This window comes from Octodon degus, unplaced genomic scaffold (genome assembly GCF_000260255.1).
Source record: "Octodon degus isolate 3935 unplaced genomic scaffold, OctDeg1.0 scaffold00004, whole genome shotgun sequence".
In the NCBI taxonomy this organism is placed as follows: domain Eukaryota; kingdom Metazoa; phylum Chordata; class Mammalia; order Rodentia; family Octodontidae; genus Octodon; species Octodon degus.
This window is the reverse complement of record NW_004524580.1, coordinates 8,823,226-8,848,742: the sequence shown is the minus strand read 5'-3', so window position 1 is coordinate 8,848,742 and position 25,517 is coordinate 8,823,226. Positions and strand designations below refer to the sequence as shown.

The 25,517-nt window shown below is 35.6% G+C and overlaps 1 protein-coding gene across 1 annotated transcript in view; it reads left to right on the top strand.

Moving 5' to 3' along the window:
- Ppfia2 (PTPRF interacting protein alpha 2) overlaps positions 1-25,517 on the top strand; it is a 536,445-nt gene that overhangs the window by 496,054 nt on the left and 14,874 nt on the right. The window contains exons 20-25 of the mRNA XM_023717819.1: positions 9,184-9,265; positions 11,651-11,851; positions 17,474-17,536; positions 18,726-18,755; positions 19,929-20,104; positions 22,651-22,748. Of these exons, the coding sequence (XP_023573587.1) occupies positions 9,184-9,265; positions 11,651-11,851; positions 17,474-17,536; positions 18,726-18,755; positions 19,929-20,104; positions 22,651-22,748 (650 nt within the window). The remainder of the gene's footprint in view (positions 1-9,183; positions 9,266-11,650; positions 11,852-17,473; positions 17,537-18,725; positions 18,756-19,928; positions 20,105-22,650; positions 22,749-25,517) is intronic.

Sequence of the window (25,517 nt, the reverse complement as noted above, 5' to 3'; positions counted from 1 at the left end):
TTCTTAGTGGTTAATTGCTGTACAAGATGCGGACTTGTGATCCTATTTACAAACACCAATAGAACAAATCATTCCATTCATTAAGAGACTTCTAAGTTCTACAGGAAGATAAATCTAAGAAATAGAACTTTACTTATCCACTCATTATTGAACGTAATATTGGAAAACAAAAGAATTCTTCATTGTGATTAGTGAACTGTAGAAAACTAACATAATTGCTTTCATTCTGAATTGGATTCCTTGTTGTCTTGCATCAGCTCTCAGAATTTAAATGCTTTAAGCCCGACATTGTTTCTGTGGAATAACCACTCAGAGTGCTCAGGAGGGTGCAGTGTTCTAGGGAGCTGCTATGAACTTCGTGAGGATAACATGGGAGGGTTGGAGGAGCAAAATCCCCGAATTAGGACAAGAACACAGAGGTGTTCCACCTTTTTCACTTTATTTCTAGATACTGGTGTGTGACTGGCTGACATTATGATCAATTTTCTGCTTACCCCACAAAGCAAAAATACAAGCTCCCAAGCTAAGTAACAGAGCACCAAATTAGAAGAGACACCCAAGCAATCTGTTACAAATGGCATCCACATAAACTGAGTAATTATGTTCCCCAGTAAATCCTCAATGACTGTCCAGCAGGGAGTCGGGAAAACAGACAGAAAGGAAATTGTTGAATGGAAGGTAATTCAAATCTCTCTAGTTTTCGCTAACAGCATTTGCAGTTGTGTTGCTTAATCACTTTGTGTGTATGTGTTTACACCTCTTTAATGTTTTGAAAATGATTAAATTGAAAATAAATTGAGTAAGGAAATTATGTAAATCTCGATGCAAATTTTTTAAAAATGAAATGTTCTTTCCTTAGATTATGCCCCATATTTAGTGTAGTTTGGAGTGAAAAAAACATTTTAAATATAAATGAATTTGAGATTTAATGCAATCAATTGATTTCAAATTTAAGTAGCCTCCTATATGTTAGTAAGGTTTATATAAAACACCGCTTCATTGTGTCATGAATTTCTATTCAGTATATGTTTACTGCATGTGAAAATATGCTGCAATAAGGCACTTACACACTTGCACACATATAAGATTAGGGTGTAATTTGCTTTCAAAATCAAGCCATACTTGTTAATGTTGAATTTGAAACTCTTAATTTTATGGAGCTAAGTATGTATATTTAGGTAATCAAGAAGCTGATTGGGGTTTATGACATGTTTCTATTTAGAATATTTATGCTAACTAAGGTGAGTTTTTCAGATGTGGCTGTTAAAAAAATTAGATGGTAGCATACTTTATTCAGATTTGTTGGCCAGAATTTCAACTAGTTTCTCAAGTTTATACTGATTTTCTTAAAGTTGATCAAAACTATAGATTCTGAAATAATAGTTACAATGAGCTCATTTATTGATTGTAATTTGAGGTGATCTTATATCATTTAATCTCACAAATGGGTGAATTTTAATGTAACAAGAATATTTTACCATTAATTATAGTGTGAGGTTACATACCTTTTCTTTAGGGCTTGTGCAAGGAAGATTCATTCTTTGATAAAATGTTAAGATATATATTAAAATTGACAAATCATATAATTTATACTTTATTCTTATTTATTTTGGTTTCATAAAAAAACTAAATATTTTCCTATGCCACAGCAAATCTGTAGCTCTAAAAATAAATATTTCAACCAAAAAATGACATTATAGCTTGGTTACATAAAATCCATGTGACTAAAACAAATAACAACAAATTTAACTTTTCTATCTCAATTGTATAAACTAGACCAGCCATCCTATTACAAAGAAAGTTTTAAAAAGTTATTGTTTCTTTGTTTTCTTATAGAAGGCTGAAGATTGCAATGCATGACAGTAAGAAACTAACTACTTTGTACACTAAACAGTGCATGAATGTTTGTAACCAATGATATTTGTGACCAGTATGGACTAAGACGATCACAAAATATTTCATATAGAAAGAAACCCAGAACATGGGTGATTAATAATGTTGTAAAAGGTGAAAAAGAAAGGGATCATTCTACATTTTGTGGAAAGTGTACTCACAAAGTAGAATTCATAATGCACAAACTATTTGTGAAAGTAGTTTTCAATTATGGTTAGAAGCAAGAGAAGATGATTAGAAGGATACACCAAGACTAAACCAAGAAAGTCTTTCTAACATAGGTGGGGAATTACACTTAAGTATTTGGATAGCCGTGGAAGTGTTACGAAGGAGACAGATCTATGACTAGATTGACTTTTCTTTGTGCATGTCAATGTAGACCTCATATTACACATAATTTCCACATTTTAAAAAAGTGCCTTCACTTATTTCATTCCTCCCCCAAAGAAATGGAGGCACAGTGAAAGAAAATGACTTCTCTACAGATGCACAAGTAAGGAGGAGCACAGGACCGAACCATTTGACCTGGGGCACCAAACTCTAAACCACAGTGGTGTAAAATCTATTTCCCAGGCCAACAATTTTCACCGGTAGTGTAAGAAGCTGTGTGAGAGAGTCAGATTAATGATTGATTTAAAAAAATGTAGTGGTAGTGGGTATAGAAGATGCAGTAGAAATCATGAAAGGGAAATTGACAGACATTGAATGGAAGGTGAGTGAAATAGCTCTTTTGAGTGACAAAGGAATGGCACTGTGTAGTACTCAGAGAGTCAGAACACAATTTGGCAGGCCAAAAAATAGCACTCAAAAGAAGTGGTCTTGGTCTGAGAATAAGATCTGTTTTCCCTGATAGAAAAAACTACCCACATTGGAAGGAGTATTGTGAGATTACATTACTGGAACTGTGATATATGCAGAGTTAATGACTTTTGCATTGTTGCAACTACACTAACAAATTCAAATGTTACCACTGGCAAACCAGAAACTACTTCTACAAGGGCCCAGGGAGACAGTTCAGTAGAATAAGTGCTTGGCTGGTAAGTGCAGGGTCCTAAGTTCAATCCCTGGTACCTCAAAAAAGAGAAACAGAAAGAAAAAAGAAAGAAAGAAAGAAAGAAAGAAAGAAAGAAAGAAAGAAAGAAAGAAAGAAAGAAAGAAAGAAAGAAAGAAAGAAGAAAGAAAGAACTACTTCTACAAAGAATTGTCCAGTAAATAATTTAACACATTGTTAAAACAGGATAGTGTCAATTATTTCATTCATGGGGTGACCAATGTAAAGAATGAAGGAATCAGACAAATAATTTTCTCCAAAACTATGATTATAGAGAAAGAAAAACAGGTAAATGCAGAAAAAACAATGCTTACTTTTAGAAGACAGTGTTCAACGAATGCAACACTACAAATTCACCATAATGTCTAGACACAAAGAATACTTCAAATGAAAGTAAATTTTCCCATTTAAATATTTTAAGAATTTGTGCAATTAATTGATACATTTAGTTCACTTTGCCTTTCATTCAGTAATTTTAGATGAAGCATCTAAGTCACTATGCACAATGGGAGACATGAAAGCCACTACACGCGGCTCTTGTTGCCAACCCCTTTGTAACACACAAATATCACTCAGACATGGTCCCTTCAAAGAGATCTTCCCAGGACACTGTCAGTCAGGTTATCTGTACAGCTCCTGTCACCTGCAATCTTACTACATTCCTGTGTTTTACTTTCTGCGAATTGCATGTCCAGGCCTCACACTGTTTTTTTCATTTGTATGTTTGTAGACAAATCTTTCTGCCTCCGTGGCATGATCTTCGAGATCAGCGATTCAGTTGGCTTTGTTCTGTTTGTTGAAAACAAGATGTGGCATAGATCAGCTCTATAAAACACAACAACTGACCAACTTGGCTAGTCAGAAGGTACACAAAGGCCCTGCTTCTTATACACCACCAAATTCAAGAAAATACTAAAGACACAGATGGAATGGTTGTTTTATATTGGGAATATTGTAAAAGAAAATAAAACATGTTGCCTCAGGGGCCAGGACATGGTGGTTTAAAAAAGAAACACTGGGAAAAGAGGTTAAGTTCAGTGGCAGAGCAATTTTTAGTATATGTGAGACCTTAGGTTAGATTTCCAGGGCCAAGAGAAGCAGGAGGGAAAAAGATAGAGTAGGAGAAAGCAAGGGAGAGAGGAAAAAAGTAAGGAAGGAAGGGAAGGAGGAAAGAAGGAAAGAAGAAAGGAAGGAAGAGGTTGGAGGGAGGCTGACTTTAGCAGGCTTTGCTCAATGCTTAAGTACAGTTGATACATAGTTTGTAGTATAAGAAAAGAAGCTAGAACTCTCCTCATTCTCCTCCAATTAAGTTACTTAAGTCACAGCTACAGAAGTTGAAGGTACAAAATCTAAAATAAATAAATAAATAAATTAATTAATTAATAAGCCAGCATTTCCATTTGAACTAGGTCATTGAAGCAAATTTTTACCCACTTAATGTGAATTGGGGGTCAGAAATCACAGCACTGGCAAGTGCTCTAGTTTTATTTGACATTTAATGGATAGTCTTGATCCCTTTACTAGAAATCCTTGCATGTTTTCATTTCTATGGTTCCCACTCTTTGTTCCAGGCCTTAGAGTAGGCATAATAAGCACAAGTTTCTTCTGCCTGATTGCATAAGAGCAATCAAACCCTTGCAGACCATAGTCCTCCATGAGTGTTGGGTCTTCCTAACACATCACTTTTTTTTCATAGTAACTCAGACATCTGCCAAATGGAAACTGAGGCTTTTCAGAGACATTAACATTCTTTAGTGCAGATAACAATGTGTTTCTTGAAAACAGGTAATGATTCAGGAAATGATCTCCCCTGACAATTAGTCTACTTCTTTTTTCAGTTTTCACACGAGTAATGACAACTACGTGCCTGCCACTTCCTTTCAAAGGAAGTGCTACTGATGTTTTTGAAACTATAGTCTAAGGGCAGGCCAAATAGCTCAGCGGATTAAAGCACCTGCAAGCAGGCACAGATGCCGGGGTTCAGTCACCTTGCTTGCTGTGCTGAACCCATCGCCGGGGTGCGCGGAGGCGGCAATTAAGACTGGACGTGGTGGCACTCTCAGCTCTTGGGAGGCTGTAAACAGGTGGATCACTACGAGTCCGGTCTAGTACTGAGACCCTGAACACCCGGTAGACCCTTCCCTGAAATAATGGAAGAAACTGTAGTCTAAATCTTAAAATGAAAATTAGTAAGCGTCGACCAGCTAGCTCTAAGCGATCCCTGGTCTGCCATGCGGGCCCCGCCCCTGTGGTGACATGCCTGTGATCCCCGTGTTTGTGAGGCTGAAAGAGGCGACAAGTCTGGTCTGTGTAGTAAGACTATGTAGACCTTGTACTGAAAGGAAGATTCGTGTGCATGACAATAGTGATACGTAGTGATCTTTTTCTGGAAAACATGGTTGATAAAATATTAATTAGATGATCTTTTAATAAAGAAATTATTTCTCTTCAATCCTGAATACAAAAATATGGTTTTCAGAATCAACTTCCTTCTGGAGGAAGTGATCATGGTTCATTTTGAAAGAACTGTTTCTTCAATTTTGAAAAGTTAAATGTCAAGTAAAAGCAAATGCTTCCCAGACCAAATACCACTCCATATATGGAACTGTCAAACAGCTAACACCAATACATCAAAAATTATGTGGGCCCAATAAGTCTTCCCTTTAGTAATTCCAGAGGAGTACAGTCACATTTGTCTGACAGTAATTCCAAATTTCTGATGAAAATAACCATGACCCATAAAATTAACGCTACCTTTAATAAACTGTTAGAAGATCATCAGAAATTAAGCCCAGTGATTTCTGACTATTAAGATGTCGCTAAAACTCTATTTTGCTACAATTCCTTTTCTCAGAGGCTAACATGCCCCAATCTCTTTTTTACATAGTCAGTCCTTCCTTTGTGCTAAGGCAATGCATACTGAGGCTTAGTCTTACATAGTACTCACTCCTGGTATAAACACAGCCACCCACTTCCATTCTGGCTATCTTCCCAAGGTCTTGTTAGTGTCATGTAAAAGCTTTGCTTGACATCAGCCCTAGTTGTGGGAATCCACAGAGCACAGTCCATTGAACCTGGGGTCCCTTCTTTGATTACTTTGACTTCTGTCACTAAGGATATTATGTTTATGAGAGTGGTGACCAAGCAAAGAAAGTTTTATGGTGAATCAGTTTGCTCTCTCATTTCTACTTGCTTGATTAATATTCATTTTTATAAAAAGAATAGAATTACTTAAACACATTGGATTGCCCCTGAAACAAGTTCTCACCTGTGATCTCAAATCAGACCACACATTTTGTGATGAGCAATAACCAGGGACATTCTGAGAAGTAAAAACAAGCACCAAAAGGGAGATTGGATACAAGAAAAACTATTGTTACTTGAAATCTAAAAAATTTGAACATGATGGTTAGGTCAAATAACCAAAAGTGTTTGAGCTATGGAAAGTTTATATAAATAAAACTAAGGTAACATGAAACTCAATTTACTGAAACAAGAAGCACCTGACTGTAAAACACTGAGGACATGTTGCTCAACACTCACAAATATTTGCTGAGTGCCTCTTCCATGCCTGACTTTGAACTACATTTCAAATTCATCTCTGAAGAGAATATATGAAAACACTGATCATCCTCAACTTTATGTCCCATTGGTAGAATACAGACTGAGTAATTAATAATATTTTATGTTTATATAATATAAAGCAAAGCAGGGACCTAGGAAGTGCTTGGGAGGTTGCAGGAGGTTGGGAAGACATGGGGAGATAACGTTTGAGTGAAGACTTGAAGTAGATGAGGAAATGGGCCATGCAGACACTTTCTAAAGAGAAGAAACAGTAAATGCAAAGAGCCTGGGGCCAAAAGAGACTTAGACTGCTTCCAGAGAATTACAGGAAAGCCTGTGTTTCTGAATGAGATAGAGATTGAGTCAGATAAATGAAGAGGGTAGAGTGGGCCCTCATAGCAGAGCAGCTTTGGCTTGTATTCTCAGTAAGACAGGTAGTGATCTGAGAGTTACAGGGAGAGAATTCACATCATCGACATATTTAAGAGAACCACTTTGGATTCTCAGTACATTTTTTATTTAGACTCTAGTCAGAAGTTTCAAATGAAAGTATTCTAAAATTGAAAATGTCTTTTGTTTAATTCAGGGAGTTCACTTGTGAATGTCTTCTATACTTCTTAGGATGTCAGTGTGCATATATTTGCATTTTTTAATACATGTATCAAAAATTGCTAAAGCATTTGCTTCTTTCCATGCATTCCTAAACATCCTATTGTCCCTATTGATACAACACTGCCACCTCACTACATACTCAGGCTCTGCGAAGGATGTTTCTGTTTTCTTGCACACACTTTACATTTCATTTTTGCCTGTCTCTTCACCATTCCTACTTATCCTGATTCCAGTGCTATCTCCATGTCTTTTGTATTTACCCTTCAAAACTAATTCACTTGCTACAAAACATCAATTGTTTCCATTGTCCTTAGCCAAGGTAATAATAACCTAAATCCTCATAGTAGTAACAATCATCCCTAATTTTAAGTCGTTAATTATGTACTGTATAATTTTGGGCACTTTCTTGCATTTGCTTTGTCTGTGTAACAAGGACTCTCCTAGAAATTTGGTGTTATGTCTCTCTTTTCTGCACCAAACACAGGTCTGAGGTTCCCAACTCGTGCTCATTAAGTACTTAATAACTGTTTGTTTTGATCTTTCAATCCTTTTCTATAAATATATATGTCACAGTGTGACTACATTATTCAGAACTGTTTTACAGTTAAGGGTGTCATTGAGAATCTAATGGAACGGAGGATGACAAGACAAATCAGCTGAGGAATCCACAGTAGTTTTCACTTCTGATTCAGGGCACCACTGTCGCTGTCCTCTCTCCCAGGTGCTGAAGAGTTTATGCACCAAGTTTACCAATGATATCTTTAAACTAAAATAGTAATTTATGTTTCTCTTCAGTCACCATAACTTAAAATTTCACTGCTTCTTGCCATGTTACTCATGAATTTTTTATTGGTAGCATGTATTGCAAACATTTGTTTTGAAAGACATTTTGGATTATAAATTTTGGTGTAGAAATGTAGTCTACTGCAATGAATAACTAATTGATTGATAGCAGGAAAGCATCAAATACTTTAGTTGAAGTTCTTATATGAGATTAATGACACATTCCTAAGCATAAGAGATACTCATTCAAAAGGAAAACCATTATGTTTGCCATTTTGTGTGAGTATGTATCCAGAAGTGATTAAAAATATGTGTGCTTTTGAATTCTGTGAGTTACGTTGCTTTCTAGTGTGGAAGTCAGTTTGTAATAGAGCTCAGTTCAAATGAGATGAGACTTTCACGCTCTGTGAGGGGTGATGCTATCAGGGTGAGCAACAGTACTGAAGGTATACATGATCCCAGCACAGAGCAATCCCCTAGGGGGTTCCAGTTAGGAGCTGCAAGCACCAAGTGCTTTTGTTTCATTGTATACAATCTTTAATTTAAGAAGGTGTGTTCTCTCTTTTGCCACAAGTCTTAATAGTCCTCGTTGTCTTTTTCTTTGCATTTTTTGCCCTTTATTGATACTACTTTTGTGGCCTATTATGTATTCTTTTCCTTTATAAATGATGCACGATGTGCTTGAAATGCATACTTCTTAAATGTTGGAGCAGATGTCTTTATTTAAATCAAAGATCCAGTTTATGAAAGGTATGGCTCAAAATCTTCAAAACATGTTGAGTTGTAGTTTTATAACTGAAAGATTGAACTAACTCCTAAAATAGATTCCGGAGACCAGAAAGACAGGATAAAAGCAAGCCCACCCTGAATAGAGCTAACATGAGCAAATCTACCTCCTATCTATCTAAGCAGCTTTTCTACCACTGAGATAGTTAAGGAAAGTGAGAAGGACATATAGAATTTGCCAGATTTGGACCATGAAATGTAGTTTGAGTATGAATGTGTGAGCCAAAGGGATATTTGATGATAATTTTAATTCAGCTTTTTAGTCTCCTAGCACAATCAGTGATGAAGAAATGTTTTACTTCTGACTGCCTTATTTTTAATAAAGTCTGGATGATTTGTATGTAGAACTGAAATGAAGAGGGAATTTCATTTTTCTGAATTATCTTATTAAACGTTAGGAAGGATTGTTGGCTATTTTACAATACTGTCATTAATAATAACCACAGATATCTTTTGCATATGACCTGACAAATCATCTTTGCTATACACTTCAGGCATGAACTTCTTGAAGAAGCTCGGAGGAAAGGATTGCCTTTTGCCCAGTGGGATGGACCCACTGTGGTTGCTTGGCTAGAGGTAAACATAAATCAAACAACTTCTAGTAGTTCTCTCAAATCAATCACTGCTAATTTTATAGGTTTTTAGAGACAGGCAGAGATACTTTTCTAAAATCACAGCTACCTGGTAGCCTAGAATTGCTCAAAAGAAAATATTGGCTTTGTGTAAGGATGTGTTAGCACTGTAATTCTACCTGGGCACTCTGTGTGTGTGTGTGTGTGTGTGTGTGTGTGTGTGTGTGTGTGTGTGTGTGTGTGTGGTTGTGGCAGACAAAGGCACGCAGTGGGATGAAAATAAACATCTGTAAACTCCAATTCTGCATGAGTAGAGTAGGAGAAGAAATAATTATTGAGCCACTTTTTGCTTGTTGCAAGGATACACCTGTTCTCCTGTGCTACTCTTCACCAGCAGGTTTCAGAGAAACATTCCCTCAGTATCTAATGCTTCTATAATCTAAGAATGTCACCTAGTAATCTACACAACTGTTTTTTTCTTATAATTTAATTCCTGAACATAATTCTCAAAAGTCTAGAGACCAAATAAGGTTAGACAGTTAAAGTAAAATATATATTCCTTGTCATGTACAAGTAGTATTTTATGATTTGGTATATGTTAATTCATTTAACTAATTAGTAAAGGTTAGTATGAATTATTGAAAGAAAAAGTCAGTGTTTATTCCACTGTACAATGTTCTTGGAAAAAGAAACAGTATTTTAACAGGATGAAGGGCAGCAGAAATGGACATTGACAGGGTAATTAATAGCTCAGTGGCTAAGTGCCTGCCTGGCAAGCACAAGGTCCTGAGTTCAATCCCTACTGCCAATAAAAAAAAATACTTGACCACAGGGGCTTAACCAATTCATCTTTTCCATAATGTCCACTATCTTTCACTTCAGTTTTTTAAAGTGGGCTGCTGGCAGCTGCTAGGATATGCCAGTCTTGGTGCAAAAAGAATCTAAGCTTTTCTTTCCTGGTAGAGTCGATGGCACACATTCTATTTTAAAGGTTTGGGGTTACAAAGTCTCCTACTTTCATGATCTTGTTATGCCTAGAGTTGAATAATCAATGAAGAAAAATTAAAGGTCAGTCTGATTTAAAAAATAGACTTACAAAGGAAGATCTAAAAACATACGCTACATTTTTTTTTCTTGGACTGACAGAAATAAACCTGTATCTTTCATTTAAATTTTGCATATCTGTCAGGAAAATGTCATCATATTGACAAATAGAACTGCTTCTTCCAAACATGCCTTTAAAATTACCTTATTTTAAAAAATCAGTTACAAGGCAAAATGCTTAAGATATCACACCTTAAGAATTGTAGTTCTTTGTGCAGGTTTCAGTTCTACAAAATGAGCTGCAGTTTGACAGGGAGCTGCTATTGTAGCAAGTAATGAACAAATCCTTCAGTAAAAAAAGAAACCCAAATTCCCCACCATGAACTGTCTAGGGAATGATGGGCGGTGAAGTTGCTGGTAATTAAGCCTATCCTGAGCACACCGAAACTGCTCCTAATGTGATTCCTAATGTGACTCAAATTATAAAATGGAATAAACAAGACGAATGAGCCCAGTGGCCCAATGAATGGAGCTCTTGCCTTTCCCCTCTCTTAGCACTCTGCAGGGGAATAGCCCGTGAAGAATATTGTGCAAAGACGAGGCTGATGTTTTACGCATCATTTGTCCACATCAAAAATAATAAAGAGTCTAATTGTGGGTGACATTGGTAACAATGTATCGGCAAGCACTTGAGTAATGCTGACCATTGTGGAAATTCAAATAGTTTAGAAGATGGGTAGGAAATCACTACAGGACAGTAAAGGTGTCTTTAGTTGTTTATTTATTTTCAACATTTTAAATACTAAAAAAAAAAAAAATCATCTTCTCTCCACTCTAATGTACTTGTCAAGGCAGTATCAATTTTGTATGCTGAAAAATTATATATACTCTGTAATTATTGAACTTGAATTCCCTCTCTTTTCTATTTGAAAAGGCAAACTCAGGCCTCATTAAATATGTTCCTATCAAAGCAATGAATTACTAGCCCTTCTTATATATGAAGGGGAATTTGGTGACTTGTAACTATCATTTTTAACCCTTAGTAAAATACTAGGTATATTGCTTATTAAAATTCAATGTGAAAGCCAGACTAACTCAATTGATATTATTGGTTCTACTACCACATAACTGGTGCTTTGAGTACAATAATTCCTGTTTTTGTGCATCCCCTACCTTCTTTGGAGAAAATGATAATGGTATTTATCTTATGGGAACATGGGCCTAAAAAGATCACATATATGTAAGGTCCTTAGACTGGTCCTTAGGATGTAAAAGACATTGAAATATTAATTCCTGTTATCATTGTCATTGTCGTCTGTGTATGTCTTCTTTCCCTATGCAACAGCTTTGGCTGGGAATGCCTGCCTGGTACGTGGCAGCTTGCCGAGCCAACGTGAAAAGCGGTGCCATCATGTCTGCTCTCTCGGACACTGAGATCCAGAGAGAAATCGGGATCAGCAATCCCCTGCATCGCTTGAAGCTCCGCTTGGCCATCCAGGAGATGGTTTCCCTCACAAGCCCTTCAGCTCCTCCCACGTCGCGAACTGTGAGTCCCTTCTACCCCCAACCCGCCCCCCCCCCCCCCCGCAATGCTGTGTAACCAGCAGTGTGTAACGCCACAGAGCAGCTGGGACAGCTCACATTTCAACTTCAGTGTGAATTACTCTAAAGAGATTTTTAGCTCAGTCTTCATTAACCTTGCTGCTCCTTTTAATAGGCTTTCAATTGTGGAGTTGCAATTCATATCAGACCTAGGTCTAAGCATCTGGATAGACTTTTGAGTGAGCGCTGAGAGTATGTATATTTTTTTTCAAGCTAAAAGTTTCAGAGCAGATTTTATCTCAAGGTTTCCTTTCTTTCTGATGTAATCAAGATCTTCTCAGGAGAAAGTAATATACATGATTATGTTCTGACAACACAGCACTTAACTATTTTTAAGCAATCTTTGTAATTATGAAATTATACAAAGCTTGATCTTTTAAAAATGTTGTGTAATGCTTTCCTTCAAAATCTGTTCACTTTTAATCATAAGTCCTAGTCCTTTTATAATTTTGTCTCTAACTTAATATCAGAAACAATAATGTGAAAAAGGCTTCCATGGTGACAGATTCACTGTGTTCCTGCTGGGTGTGGGAGTGCAGCTTATAATCCCCGGCCTCTGGCAGTCTGAGGTGGGAGGATTGTAAATAACTTTGTGTCTGGCCTGGAGAATTTACTGACTTAGTCAGACCCTGTTTCCAAAAATATAAAAATAAAAAAGATTTTGGGCTGTAGCTTAGCCTGAAAGCCCTGGGTTCAATCCCTAGTACCACCCCCCCACACACACATACCACACACCATACACACAAATCTACATTTTAGGATTTGTACTTAGACAATACAAATGCAGTGGTTTTTTTGGTTTGTTTGTTTAATGTTATCATATCTCTCAGAACACTATGAGTTAGAAAAAATGAGAATTTTTTTTTTGTTATCACTGTTGTCTGTGTATTAAAATATGAGTTTGAGTTTCTTAGCAAGATGGCCTTTGTTCATACCCAGGTCCTGAAAAGTGACACTGGAAAATCAGGTGTGTTTTTTTCTGTTTGTTCGTTTTGTTTGTTTGGCTTTTTTTTTTTTTTTGCTAACTTCAGTCTTTCTTAACTCACCCACACTTCAGTCTGATTTTGCCTCATTTCTTGTCTAATGGAATGGACCATTTTCCAACAGGAAAATCTAAAGATCACCTTTGTTATACCCTCAGGCCATCCTTCGTCTTCTAGTTTTCTTTCTTCTCGCTTCCAAGCTACTGCTACAGTGGACGATTTCTTGCCTAATTGACAGGGAGAACATTCTTAGTTGGTTGAAGTTTGATTCAACAAGGATGTCATAAAGGATCAATATATTCTTTAAATACTTTATCTTCAGTAAAAATATGTGAACATTAAAGTGTTTTTAAATTTGAACGAGGCATCTAGAACTTTTTTGAGCACATTTCTGCTAAGCATATTTACTTTCTCTGTCTTAGTTTCTTTATATGATGTTAATATGACTCAAAAAAACCACTGGAATGCATAAATATTTTGGCACTTTACAATTTTCCTCATACTTGAAGAATGTTGTATCCCATTGATACTATATTTTAAGAATTTCTTTGTTAGGTCTTTTCAAGTAATTCAATTTAATCTTCATAAGTGATCAACATTTCTTTCATTTTTAGTCTTATGATTTGTTTCAGTCACCTAATCACAAAAAATCAAATTTAATAGAAATAATAATTTTGAGGACAAATCTACTATGCACGTTAGTAGTTTGTGAAGAAAGGGAAGGTTTAAAATAAGCATTTGTCAGCACAATGTGTAAGGGAAACAAAGAGTTTTTATTGAACTAAAGATTTGTTTTAATAGAGATTGCTTAATAAAATTTCTGCCTGAATTAGAGCAATAGCCAATATCTAAAACATGTTATCATCAATCATTCTAAATGTGGTAAATGTCATAACTCATGTCAACTTCATGTCCACAGTAGGAGATAGAAACTTCTACTCTCTGTTTTTCAGATGGGGAAAACAGATGTAGAGAAATTAAGTGATTCATCTAAGGTCACATTTGCATGTGCTTTGCTCAGAGTTCATGCTGCTACTAGCTACCTCCTACTGGTTCCTGTACTGCTGCAGCTTCCCTTCTGTTTTGTAGCATCTCCTCAGTGGGCTCTGCTCTTGTGTTCGTCCTTTACTCTCCTTCTAACTCTCTACCTTTAACAAACATAAGGCAAAATATAATTAGATAAAAATCAGTTTATTGGGATGAGACCATCTCTTACAGTGAGAAATAAAAGTCCCATTTCAAAGAAATTTGAATCTAGGTAATTTGGCTGAGGAAAGTAAATTTAAGTTACTTTACTTTGCAATTTAACTATAAAGTAAATGATACTTCAGAGTGACCTAAGTAATATCAGAGGTTACTTAAGGGGTAAGATCTAGGAATATTCTGAGGTCTGGCTCATTTACTTGTCTTGTGTCTTTGGCAAGAGAACTAATTATTTCTCCTTATCAATTTTCATGAGTTGCTTCTTAAACTTATTTTAATAATTATTTTTCTTTCATAACTCCTTCAGTGTGATTCACAGTGGAACCTCAGTTTGCAAAATTAATTCTTTCCATAATTCTGGTCTCAAACTGAGTTGGACAAGAACAGAATCAAATTCAATGGTTAGACTCAATGGTGACCTTGTGGGGAAATCTAATTTGGTTTTCAACCACAGACCTGGTAGAAATTCAGGTCGTGAACTGTGGTACCACTGTAATAGATAAGGGGATATGAACTGTAACATCCTTTACAGTTTCCTCTAAGTTTTTATTGGACAATACTTTCCAGAATATCACTCCATCCTGACCTGGAGGAGAGAAGCAAGGCATCTCCAACACACAACTTGATGAAGTTCTCACTGTCACAGCCAAACCTGTGTCTGCACAATACTGAAAGTCAAAACTTCCTTAAATTTATCTTCCTGGTATTTCATTCGTTTCTCATTTTGAGCCAAGTCCTGTGTTCAGACATTCTAAGAAATAATTTCCAATTCTCAGTATTTTTCTAGTGTTAATTATGAACTTTTAGTTCTATGTAAGATATAGAATCTGAAATTTAGAAAAGATTAGGAAGTGTCTCATAGTAGCTACTAAAAGTGGCACTGTTAAAATTCAAGCCACTTGATGGTAATTTGGTAATTGCAATTACAATTTTGTGAATCATTTGTGTATTTGACTAATGCACTTAGGTATTAGTCAAAAAATGACTACTAACTTGTGCTGTCCAAGTAGGACAATGAGTAGGTGATGTAATGATGGGGCTCTCCAAAGACCAAGCTAAATTTGATATTGTCCTTTATGCTTTTCCAACCTACATTTTTATATTTCACTCCTCTTTGGCCCCAAGGCATCATCGTCTCTATGTTGTCTATTGTACTGTATTGTATTGTGTTGTATTGTGTTGTGTTGTATTAGCTATACTCTTAGGGTGGTCTTTTCTCATGCTCTAAAACAGTCCTTCATGACATAACCAGATAAAAATTATTAATTGGTAATGGAAAGCAAGCAATCGTATTGAATGATTCACTTACAACATGTGGGTTTGCTCATAGGTATGCTTATTAAGCCTCAACAAATATCTACTTTTGGGTTGCACAGGTATTTGATGGTTTACTTTGCATAATAGCACAGGCGAAGCTCACAAATAAAAGTAAACCTCAAAGGTTAACAAAGTACAACTTTTGAGACTGTGCCACACATACTTCGGCGAATTGCCCTGGATATACGTTCATTTTGCAAGAAGAAATTATGCATAAAACAGCCTCTTACCCATCTCAGGAACAAGACATAAACATGACAGACACAGGCTTTAAAGATCAGAAGTCTGTGTCAATCTGTGTCAAAGATTATACATGTGTATATTCTGCTATGAGATAGTCTGAGCCAGATTCTTAGCTCAGAAGGAAGATCTTTATAATTCAGATTCAGAATCATGGTATTAACTACAGAAATGAGTGTAAAACCGGACCAATTTACATTAATTTTATCTCAAATAATCATCATTGAAATTCACTTTGAAAAGAAAGCCACTCAGGCTAAGTGCTATGTTAATAGAATGAGATGACTGAACAGTGCCTTTTAATATGATATGAAATAAAACCAAGTTCTTCCAAATGATTTAATGTTTTGTCTGTTTATATGGAGCTTTCTGTTTATAATGAACTCCATTCCAAAAATCTGAAAATAGAATAGGCAAGTTTTTAATGGTATGAGTGGTTCTTTTATTTTGTACAAGAGTGAATGTAGATTTATCTTAAAAGAAAAATTTTGAATGTAGTCATACTTCTAAAAAAGAGAATGATACATGTATACTTATGTTTGGAACTTTTATGATTTACTTTTAATTATGAATCTTTATTGCTGAATTGTCTTTGCCATATATACTTGTATTATCCTAAATATATATGTATATATTATTTATTGTGTGTATGATATACATGTATATATGCCATTTATACAAGATTGCACTTTCATAAAATTATACTTATCAATTTGGTTTATATATACTTTTTAAATTATATTGGATTATATTATTTAAAGACAGTCAAGCATGACATTATGTAAATTTTAGGAAAATCTTGGGTGCATTATAGTGCTGAGTTATGATATTTAGGCATCTCTTTTGCTGCTTTCAACTCTAAAACAAATAACAACATATAGAGTGTAAATTTCATTAATATATTTCATTAATATACCCTTTCATTATCATAAAGATTTCCAAGTGAAAAACCTAGAATTTAGTGAAAAGTGGTTTCCAATGGTCAGTATAATATACCTGATTTATATTTGTGAAATAGATCTTGGATTAGTAATTGTTTAACTTTTACTATATAGAAGCAACCATGGGGATAGGTCTACCTAGAAAGCAAAGAGAACTCCATGATAGGATAGAGAAAATTTCCTTTTACACTATTCTCTTCTTGGTAACAGGATACTGCTGAAGAAAAAGAAAATGTGTGGGTTTTACATATTGGTAGTATTTAGTAAAGATGTAATATAGTTGTGATTAAGTAAAAAGTCTCACTTTTCCCTTTCTCTCTATAAATATACAACAGCACAATATTTGCCTAATGGCAAACAGAAGAAAGTATTTGAAAAAAGTTGATAATATGATTGTAGACAAGTTATGATGGTGCTTACAACTTTGTATTTGCAGTCATTTTTCTCTTTCCAGTGGCGACTATGAATCCAAATTTTGTGAGTGAAAATTAGCTAACAATGTAGTAGAGCACCACCTTTTGCTAAGTAAAAAATACAATTCCTTTCCTCTGCAATTACTCTTTCACATTCCAAAAGTAATAGTCGCATAACTTTGAACTGCAAATTTTGATCATCCCCTTTTCCTAATGGTTTTTATGGTTACAGACGCGTACTTTTAAGGCTAGAGCTTTCCCCATGAGCTTCTCAGCATGTCTCTGCCTATTTGATCCTTTTGAGTAGAAGAGGAAGGGAGCCCTGAGCAAGCCTGCCTGCTGTCCCGTGCATGCTGTCCAGCAGGGCACTGTGGTGAGCTCTGATGGGGCCGGACTCACACAGCACTGCCTTTCTCTTTACCCTGCTGCCTCCTGGGACTCCACTGCTTCTTCCTGGGCTCCTCACTAGCCTTCAGGCAACGTTTGGGTGACGCATGAAGAAATGGAAAATCTTGCAGCTCCGGCCAAAACGGTTAGTCTTCATGGTTTTATTTAACTTGAAAGAAAGCTATTTCACTGTTGTTTGAGTGAAAAATCGAATTCACTCTCTGTAGACTAGAGAAATAAGAAATGGAATATGTTCATACAGTTCATGCAAGGATAATTAGTATTTATTACAGTTTTAATTTACTTTCTTGCCATCTTTAAGTGCTAGATTTTTGTACTGCAGTAAACATCATTGCAATATATGGGCAATAGTCAGCAATTTAATACTTTTCCATTCACTTTGCCATGATGGAAATTTCTAACAATTGAGCAAATTCATAGGTACATATTAATAAGCCAAATGAAATGTTGTAGAATAATTAAAAAATAATGTAAACCTTTTTTAAAAAAAATCATTGTATAGTTTCTGTGCAGTACCATCTTGGATACAGAGCTTGACCAAAAAAAATTGTTCTGTTCATTTGGCATTCACAAATACAATTTTAAGAAACTAATTTTCTTTTAAATTTAGTTTTATTACTTTCATTGTAGTTGCTCTATTGGTTATTATCAAATTCTATTTGATCCCATGTTTCTCTCTCTCTCTCTCTCTCTCTCTCTCTCTCTCTCTCTCTCTCTCTCTCTCTCTCTCTCTTTCCATCTTTCCCTTTTTAACATTTTCCTTCTCTCCTTTTCCCTTCCTTTCTCCTACTGAAGAGTAGTGACTGGGGAACAAATCCAAGTTATGTCATGTATGTGTACAAATTATGTATGATGAATGTGGTCATTATGTATATCTAAAATTTGCAAATAAAATATGATTAAAATTCCATTTGCTTACTATGATTTGTTAGATACAGCCATTACTTTTAGCTCATTAATTTCCTTTATGTAAAATTTCCTTATCATATAGGTGTAAATATATAATCAGAAATTTGTACTATTACACACAGGTTTGCAATAAACAGAGCAAGTACTCACAAAATCATGAAAATTCCATATGTCATATAGGCATATATTTAAATTTGAGCAACTTAAAATCTACATTGTTGCCTAATTGTCATCCTTGCTCTGAGAAGTTGATTATTCTGAATATAAGAACCTATAAATCTGTTGATAACATCATAATTAATACTTTATGAAAAATTTTGCTTCTGCTACAAAAATTTTGCTACACTTCTTGAAATTAATTCATATTTACCTGCTTTATTAATCATTTCATGCTGCTAACACAGAAAGAGTCTGAGGAAGGAAGCTGGGCCCAGGTAGGAAATTCATACGCTTTAAGACAACTATTATTTAGACTCTGAGGATATAGATTAAGAATCTATTGTAAGTCATAATATTTGTTTCTTCCCCATCTCAATAATTAGGCTAATATGTATACTCAGATCTGTATTATTTTAGACTTACATCAGAAGTCTTTTAAAACAGCGTATTGTCCATTTCATAACTGTGCTCAAATCATAAGAGAATGTTCTTACTTCCCCCAAGAGTAACCTGCAACTCCAATTTTTCTGAAGTCATTCTTGAGTATATTTCGTCAAGAATCACTCAAGTTGAATATAGGAGAAAATGTCTTTAAATAACTATTGCTTTGGAGTTCCTTGTGGCTAACTGTCCTAAAAGTCTATGATGATGTGGATTAGAAGGATGGCGGTCAGTACCACAGACCACACACCAAAAGCCATTTCCATTTCCTAAGGCAGCCCTAGGAGACAACTTCTAACTTTCAATAAACATGAATGTTTTCAAAGAATTAGTTTATCTGTCAGGGTTTTTTTTTAATCGTGCCCTACATTTAAGTGTAGTCTAAATTGGTTGATTTCTAGGAAAAAACTTTGATTTTTTCCAATGATCTTTAGAGAAGGGTGGTTACATGATCTTCTAGAAAACAGTAGTTTTGATACAATGCTTCAGCATTCTGTCTAACCGTATTGGTCCTTTCAGTAGTTGCTTACTGCGATTTCTATTGCGCATCCACGTTTGCTATTATACTTATTATGCTTTAGCAATACAGTGGTGACACTGAAGAGCAGGAAATGGTGACGTATTGTTTACAGATTATAAATAAAAAATAAGTCCGTTAAAATGAAGAATCTTAAATTCAAAGTTGATAATATGCTTCTAACTTTAATTTTATTACTAATAAAATAAATGTTTGGATAAAATGTAATTCCTTTTAGAATGCAAAGTGAGAAGTAAAATATTTTCTAACGATAACTATTTTTATGGATATGTTTAAAGTTCTATTTTGTACCAAAGCAAATAAAATATTTACAGGTTAAATACTATTTTGCTTTAGATAGATAAACAGAGAGAGATTAAATATTAGTTATATTAATATTAAGGCATAATGTCTTCCAATTACCATCTCAAATCATTGGCTAAGAAACTCGGCTGCTATAAAACAATTCTAGTGTCCGGTTTTTCTACAGACTCTGGCTTATGGAGATATGAACCATGAATGGATCGGAAATGAGTGGCTTCCCAGCCTGGGGTTACCTCAGTACAGAAGCTACTTCATGGAATGCTTGGTGGACGCAAGAATGTTAGATCACCTCACCAAGAAAGACCTTCGGGTTCACTTAAAAATGGTGGATAGTTTCCATCGGTAGGTGCTTGCCAATTAATAAAGTGAAACAGTAGATATTGTATGTTTTACTAAGAATAAGACTAGGTGTTTAGGGAATACAAAATCTGTGCTGATGAAACTACCTGTGTAGAACTGTATTCTCATGGAGCATGGGTTTAGCTTTTTAGCTGGATTTTAGGGAATATCATGTTTTTAATTTTATAAATCTGTATATTTATATTAGAAAATTGATTATGTAGTCTTTTTTTTTTAGTGGAACCTAGGATTGAACTAAGACCCTTGCATTTGCCAGACAAGTGCTTATTCTACTGAGCCATCTCCCCAGCCCCTAGAAAACTGATTATGAACAATAAGATACTTGTACTTTTAGTCCTATAAATACACATAGTTGCAAATTATATGATTTAAGGATGTGCTACAAAAAATTAGAAGGAATTATTCTATAAAGAATATGTTTTTACTTATTATTAAATGCAACTTTTAGAACTATTATTTGTATATTAATTTTCAAAAATCTATTTGCATGTGTTGCTAAACAGTTGTGAGGACACAGGTAAATAAAACATAATTTCTTTTTCTCAAATTCTCTAGTAGGTGTCAGGTACAAAAAGGAGCTTACAATATTTTATCACAAGTGCTGTGTTATAGCCCAGTATCTTTAGACTCTCTGTTCGATAGCTATAAATTAAAGATAAAGGGATCATCATATTTGTTCTTTTCTGAAGCTGCTCCTCTTCTCAGGATGATGGTACCTTCTCTATGTGTTCACGTGTGTTCTTTCTTCTGCAAAAGGGCATCCCTCATGTCCTTGTCCAAAGTCCCTCTTCTTGTATGGACATTCAGTCATATTAGAGCAGGCCCAGCCGTAACTGTTTCATTTATTCACTTCTTTAAATGCAGTCAAGCTTTCAGGCACCCAGACTTCGAATTTCAGTGCAGGAATTTGAGGAATGCTCAGTTTGGCTTACATTTACCTGCTTAATGCAAACTCTACACACCCCTTCCCTCCTGTCTCTCCCTTATCTCTCTCTGTGACATTGAAATACTTGGTTCAGCGTTTTCTTACTACAGTGAAGAACTTAGAAATCCACCCAGCATTTAAGTGTAGCCTGACAGTTGGTGTCTAAATTTGTACACATTGCTACACACATTGTAACCAATTAATGAAAATAATGTTGACCTTTACTCTTCAAACAAAAGATTCTTTTTTTTTCCTATCACACTCATCACAGACTTTATAATTAATAACACTTATTTTCTCATTTTTTCTCTCCACGATGTTTCTTTTCATACTCATGCTTGTGACATTGTCAGAGGTTTCCCAGTATCTAAGGATTATGTGGTACCCATGTCATTTTTCTTAACATTATTCCCCTCAAAGAAAAACCCTTATTATTCTTTCTTCCTCTGAAAACTATCCACTAATTCTCAATCATGCTGGTTGATTTCACACATGAAATGCAAGACTTTCATGAACAGTTCCCTGTTCTCTGTATAGAATTCTGCTCCTACTTACTTCCTACCATGATTTCAACTTGGGAAAGTGTCTCTCAGCCCTCACGCCTTTGAAATTCTGCTGTAACCCTGTATTCATGATGCTCTGTTTTCTCTTTCAATTTTTATTTATGCATTTATTTGGTACAGGGTCTTGCTATGCAGCTCAGACTCATGGTAATCCACCTGTCTGAGCCTCCCCAGGGCCGGGATTACAGGCATGCACCACCACGCCCAGTTTCGAGACCTGCACTGCAAGCCTGGGTACCAGGGTCAGCACAGCATGCAGTACCAGGGATCGAACTGTGGATCTTGCACTTGCCAGACATGCGCTAAGACTGCTGAGCCCTGGCTGCTGAAACTCCACTTTCTTGCTTAAACCTTTCTACTGCTTGATCTTTGCAGGACTGGTCTGTTTTCTTCTCTCCCACAGGACACTTCCCACATATTTTCATGACTGGCAGACTTCTGTTTTTCGTGTCCTTCTGCTTCAGAGGTGTTGACTATTCATTGTAGTCTTTGTTCTGTAACACATCGTGTACTCATCTTTTGTTATTATTCTCATTAGTTTAAGGGAAAGTCTCCATTTTCTATAATTCTTTATATGTATAAAGGGACTCTAATTTATTTTCTTTCTTTCTTTTTTTTTTTTTTTTTTTTTTTTTACCGGAGATTGAACTCAGGCCTTTGCACTTGCCAGGCAAGTGCTTATTCTACTGAGCCATCTCCCCAGCCCTTTAAAATATTTTCAACTGAAGAAAATATTAATGTGGTAGCACATTATGCAAAAATGGCTGAATGGAAGACAAAGACAGAAAAGTGAATGACAAATCACCTTCAAAAACTTATCTTTTTCTTTATTGCAAGTAGGTTTCTTACTTTTTAGAAACATATTGTGCTTGGAATAATTACGAATGTGTTTCCTTCTGATACTGACAAATTGAATTGCATCTGTACTTTATTAAGCTGAAGCTTTAAGAGGCAGTACACAGTGATGACTACCTTCATTTAAAAATCTTCTTTACCTGCTGTATAAATGTTACCTATTTCTTTGTCTTTATACAAAACAGAACAAGTTTACAGTATGGAATTATGTGTTTAAAAAGGTTGAATTATGATAGAAAAGAACTAGAACGGAGACGAGAAGCAAGCCAACATGAAATAAAAGGTAATACGCATTTTTTTTTTCATTTAAGGGTTTTAGGTATTTGCTTTTTAAAGGTAAAATGCTGTGAATGTTTTAGTAGTCATCAAAATGCATATTTGTTTGTGTCATGTATTTTCTTAGTTAGAACCAAAAGGATAGTATCGCATCATAAGTGACTTATCTCATTTGGGATGTATTCTTCATGTTTTGAATGGAAATTTATTCTTTGAAACCATTAATTATGCTCTTTCTGAAACAGAATTTCACTACGTAGTTCAGACTGACCTTGAACTCACCATGTACCCCAGGCTGGCCTTGAACTAGTGACAACTCTCCTACCTCCACCTCCCCAGTGCTTGGATTGCAGGCATGTCCCAACACACTCTGTGGTTTAAGAATCCCCCCTGTAGTCTAGTCTAATCCACTAATAACCTTTAGCCCAGAATGATTTCTTTTATTTATTTTTATTTTTAGGGAAGAGTCTACAGTATGTTCAGGGTCTCACTAGTAGATCAGACTTGTAGTAATTCTTCTGTTTGCAGCCTCCCAAATGCTGGGATTACAGGCAGGTGCCACCACACCCAATCTCAATCTCCATCTCAGGGTGCCTTGGGGGTGGGACCGGTACAGCAAGCCTAGGGATTGAATCCCCTGTCCCTGTGCCTGCTTGCGGGTGCTTCAATTCACTGAGCTATTTGGCCGGCCCAAGAATGATTTTGGATAGCTGAAACCGTACAAACACATCTGATTTGAATAATGAGCCTACTGCATGTATCAGATATTCAAGGTTCTTGTGCGTCTCCTCCTGGACTCCTTGACCTTGGCTGGATGGCAGCTGTAGGAACAGGAGGTGGCATGTAATTACTGCACTGCACAGAATGCTGGAGAGTTGTGTGGGGCCAGGCACAGTCACTTGCAGTGGTCCATACCCGAGAACTGCCGAGGGGTCTGTGGAAACAGCCCATTTCAGTTCCTGAGAATTCAGGCAGTTCCCTCAAGAGGTCTAATGTCCCACCACTAGGTACCTCCTCTTCAGTAGCCATCACTTTCCCCTGGCCAGCACAGTATAGCTCTAGCTGTCAGGACATGGGCTTTGGAAACACTTACACAACATCAAATTATGCCAACCATCTAAATATTGAGAAATACCTTAACATTCAAGGTGAAAATGACTTAATAGGAATATGTTAGGTTCTATGCTTGTTCAGAGTGATGGATCCTTATTATTTTTGGTGAAGGAAGTAGTGAATTGTTGAATATAAGATATTAACATTCTTTAGTCAAGCTCATTGATCATATGTTGTTTCAAGGGAAAAAACATTCTAAGAGAAACATAAGCAATAAATATAGAAAGTATTTGATATTAAATTATTTGTTATATTTTCTTTTCCTTATATCTAAAAATTGATACTTGTAAGCCTTTCCTCAAACTTAGTGGGAGTTTCAACATTAGTGACTCAAATTAGACATGAATCTCAACTTTGCTTTTGGGGTTTACTATAATTGGAAAACAGTATGCATTGTTTCCTGCATCCTCTTTTCTAATATTAAAGTTTAGCATTATTTTATTCCTTACTTATTGTCATCCTTTTTGGTGATTAACAATTTTCATTTGTGATTAACCAGGTCAGAAATTATGGTTATATCTGGTAGCTTTTAGACACTACATCAATTTCAGTATACTGGGCCTGATTCTATAGGAAAATAATTATTTAAAAATATTTCTGTATGTATGATTCATCAGAGACTACATAGACACATAATGGATTTTTTTAACACTTCATTTGACTCATTACTGAAGAGCAATAAAGGGTGTTTTCCATGATCAAATCTGAGTTGTTTGTGGTAACTGTATTTTAGGGACCCAGGAAACAAGGTTGCTTTCAGTGCACTGTTCCTTGGTCAAAGATGGACCCTGGACGGAAGTATGCATTTGACCTTACAAAAGATGTTTTCACTCAAAAATAGATTTTACCCATGGGACACCACTTTCTAGTTTCCTTTGTATTTTTTTTTTTTCAGTTAGATTTCATTGTTCCTACTCTCACCACATGAAATGCTACATCTATAGAAAAATGCTAAAAGAAGAATTGCTCATTTGGCCCTAACCCAAATGTTATAATAGTAACTGTCGATTGCGTGTTAGAGTGCAGTCCTAAGAAAAAACCTTCCATGATTCATGATGATTATATACAAACAATGCCAAATGATAAGTAGCTGTGAGCGAGCTTCCAAAGAGCCCCTATTTCCTATATTTGATCTGATGACATTTACAAGAATAGCTCTCAACGGTGACTAGGGGTCTCTGTTATTATCAGAAGTGTTAATTAACTTTGACCTTAATAAACAGGTTTCTGAAGTGAAAAAAAGTATTGAGAATGTACTAACATTTAATTTGTTGCTAGGCAACAGTCAACACTGAGCCCTAGCCTTTTGCTATTGAGATCAAAAGGATTTAAGGATGCATTAAAGTCAAGGCATACATTTCACTTGGAACCAACTTTCCAAGAGGGATCTTATTTACAAAATGAACAACAAAAATCTGGATTATACTGCGTCTTCATCCTATCACTGTCATTTCATACATTTGATCTCTCTTAACTACAAATATGACAATGGAAAGTTTGACTGACCTAAATTTGTTGAAATGTAATGATGTTTTGATGCTTCCTAACTCCAAAACATAAATCCAGATCTAGAAAAGAGTAAATGCTTAATATTCACAGAACAAACTAGACCACTTGTATTTTTGTGAAAGTATTAATCCATTTGTTTAAAGATGTGGCATTT